The sequence below is a fragment of the Crocodylus siamensis genome, chromosome 1, assembly GCF_052110815.1.
Source record: "Crocodylus siamensis isolate JL-2025a chromosome 1, ASM5211081v1, whole genome shotgun sequence".
NCBI classification, from domain to species: Eukaryota; Metazoa; Chordata; order Crocodylia; family Crocodylidae; genus Crocodylus; species Crocodylus siamensis.
In genome coordinates this window covers 249,237,497-249,240,135 of record NC_143395.1, presented here as the reverse complement: position 1 = coordinate 249,240,135, position 2,639 = coordinate 249,237,497, and the positions used below count along the sequence as shown (strand labels likewise).

Genomic DNA, 2,639 nt, shown 5'->3' with positions numbered 1-2,639 from the left:
TCACACGCACACTCCCACACTACATTTATTTTAAATATTTTTTTTAAATGATAGCCCATGCAAAGCAGCTAAGTGCACTTAGCATCTTCCAGTCTACATGTGCATGTGCGTGTATGTACACATGTGCATGTATGTGTATACACACACACAGAAATCCAAAGAAAAAATATGACTATGCAAAGCAGCTGAGTGTACCTAGCATCTTCCAGTCTACACTGTGTGTATACATGTATGTCTACATGAATACATGTGTATGTATGCATGTATACGTGTTTACACACCCATAAAAAAATCCAAAGAAAAAAATGATTACCCATGCAAACCAGCTAAGTGCACTTAGTACGTTCCAATCTGTGTGTATACACGTGTGTATGTCTGTGTGCATGTGTGTATATGTGTATATATATGTCAATGTGCATGTACGTGTACGTGTGTATACACACACACCCACCCATGCACACACATTTTTAAAAAAAGCCAAAGAAAAAAAGACAATAACCCATGCAAAGGAGCTAAGTGCACTTAGCATCTTGCAGTTTATATAGATGTGTGTACACACACACACACACACACACACACACACACACTCTCTCTCTCTCTCTCTCTCTCTCTCTCTCTCTCTCTCTCTCTCTCTCTCTCTCTCCAAGGCACAGAAAGCCCCTGGAATGGGAAAGAAGAGAGGAGAACGAGAAATACATCAATCGATACCGATCTCTCTCCAGATAGACCGATAGAGATCTCTCTCCACCTGCCCCTACGCATCACTCTCTCCAGCCCCCAGGTAGCTGGTCCGCACCTCTCTCCACCCCTGCTCTCCCCTCCCCGCACCAGGGGCTTCCTCCGGCGGATCCAAAGCAGACAAGGCACGAAGTTTGACGGGTCGCTCCTGCTGCCCGTCCCCCGGGCTGGCCCCCTGCCCCGGAGCGCGGCGTTGCCGACCCCGACGCCCCGGCCCGCGTGCCCCTTGCCGCCGCGGAGCAGGAGGCGGCGCGAAGATGCCCCAGAGCCCGGCGGGGACGCAGCCGCGCTCCTACCTTGCCCGCCGCCCAGGAGCAATCCGAGCAGGCAGAGAGGCAGGAGGCGGCTCATGGTGGGAGCTCGCCCGGGCGGACACTTCCCAAGTTGGCGGTGGCCGAACGCCGGGCAACCCGCTTCGCCGCCCGCCTGCCCCAGCCGCGAGCGCCGCTCGCCAAGTGCGGCCGCGCCGCCCGCGCCGCACTATATCAAGGCGGCAGCGGAGGCGGCGGCGAGCGGGTATCCTTCCGCGAGAGCACTCGCACGAGGCCGCAGCACCCGGCTGCTGCGGGGGAGCGCGGGGCGGGATTCCTCCGCCGCTGCTGTTGCGAAGGGCTGCGGGGGGCTGCGCCCCGCGAGGGGACACGGGCCAGACCCCTGCCCTGTGCGCCTGGGGGGCTCGCGTGTGTGTGTGTGCGCGCGCGCATGCATGCATGCATAAGGGGGCACTGCTTCTTTGGACCTGGTTATGTATCAGAAACGGAAAGGGAAGGGGAATCTCTGTTTTGCCACCCTAATCTAAGACCTCATCCCGCCGGGCTGGTGCCGGAGGACCTTGCGGGAGCTGGGAGGGATGTATTATCCGTCCCCCCGCAAGAAGAGGTATTTATCTCCCCCATGAAGACATTTTTTTTATTCCTCCCACCCCAGAAGAGGACCTGAATTATTTTTTATTAACCAGCCTGACTTTTGAAGAGGTGAAATAATCTCTTACCCTCCCCCCCAAAAAAGGTTTTTATTCCCTCCTGCAAGAGGACCTGGATTTTTGTTTTATTAACCAGCCTAACTTTTGAAGAGGTGAAATAATCTCTTCCCCCACAAAAATAGTTTTATCCCCCCAAAAAAGGACCTGATTTTTTGTTATTAACCAGCCTGACTTTTGAAGAAATGAAATAATCTCCCCACCTCTGAAAATAGGTTTATTCCTCCCCTGCAAGAGGACATGATTTTTTTCTTATTAACCAACCTGACTTTTGAAGAAGTCTCTTCCCCCCCCAAAAGAGACTTTTATCTCCCCCCATACACACACCAGAAGAGGGGATGTTTTTTATTAACCAGCCTGACTTTTGAAGAGGTGCAATCATCTCTTCCCTGCCCCAAGAGATTTTTATCCCCACTCCCTACAACAGGACCTGGATAATTTTTTATTAAGCAGCCTGACTTTTGAAGAAGTGAGATAATCTCTTTCCCGCCCCCTCAAGTCCTCCTGGGTCTGAGATGCTTCAGCAATAAACTTGTCACCTTCCCACCTGTTCCACATGCACCAGGAGACAGCAAAAGCAGATGTGTGGTGACAAGGAGCTTGTTCTGTGCCCCTGGCAAAAGACTCGGGTGTTATTTCTGCATGGTGCCCTTGTAATGTTTCCCGTCGTTTCTTCTTCCAGGTCCTTTTACTGAGGGGGAAATCAGTCCGCAGACATTCAGTAATGAGATAACATGAGAGTACCCTCACTTGACACTTGCTGAGACGGTCCTAAGAATCCTGATGTGTAGGAAAGGGAGATGATATCATTAGCGCAAACTTGCTGAGCTAAGCAAGATATGTATGGCTAACCCTCAGTGGATGGTATCTTAGAAATGTATTCAGATAATCCTAATGGGGGGGGGGAAGGAGGGCACATAGA

At 51.6% G+C, this 2,639-nt stretch overlaps 1 protein-coding gene across 1 annotated transcript in view; it reads right to left on the bottom strand.

Moving 5' to 3' along the window:
* The window catches only part of NCAM2 (neural cell adhesion molecule 2), a 535,968-nt gene extending 534,648 nt beyond the window's left edge, over positions 1–1,320 (bottom strand). The window contains exon 1 of the mRNA XM_090060216.1: positions 1,035–1,320. Within this exon, the coding sequence (XP_089916342.1) occupies positions 1,035–1,089 (55 nt within the window). The 5' untranslated portion in view covers positions 1,090–1,320. The remainder of the gene's footprint in view (positions 1–1,034) is intronic.
* Between the last annotated feature and the right edge of the window lie 1,319 nt (positions 1,321–2,639).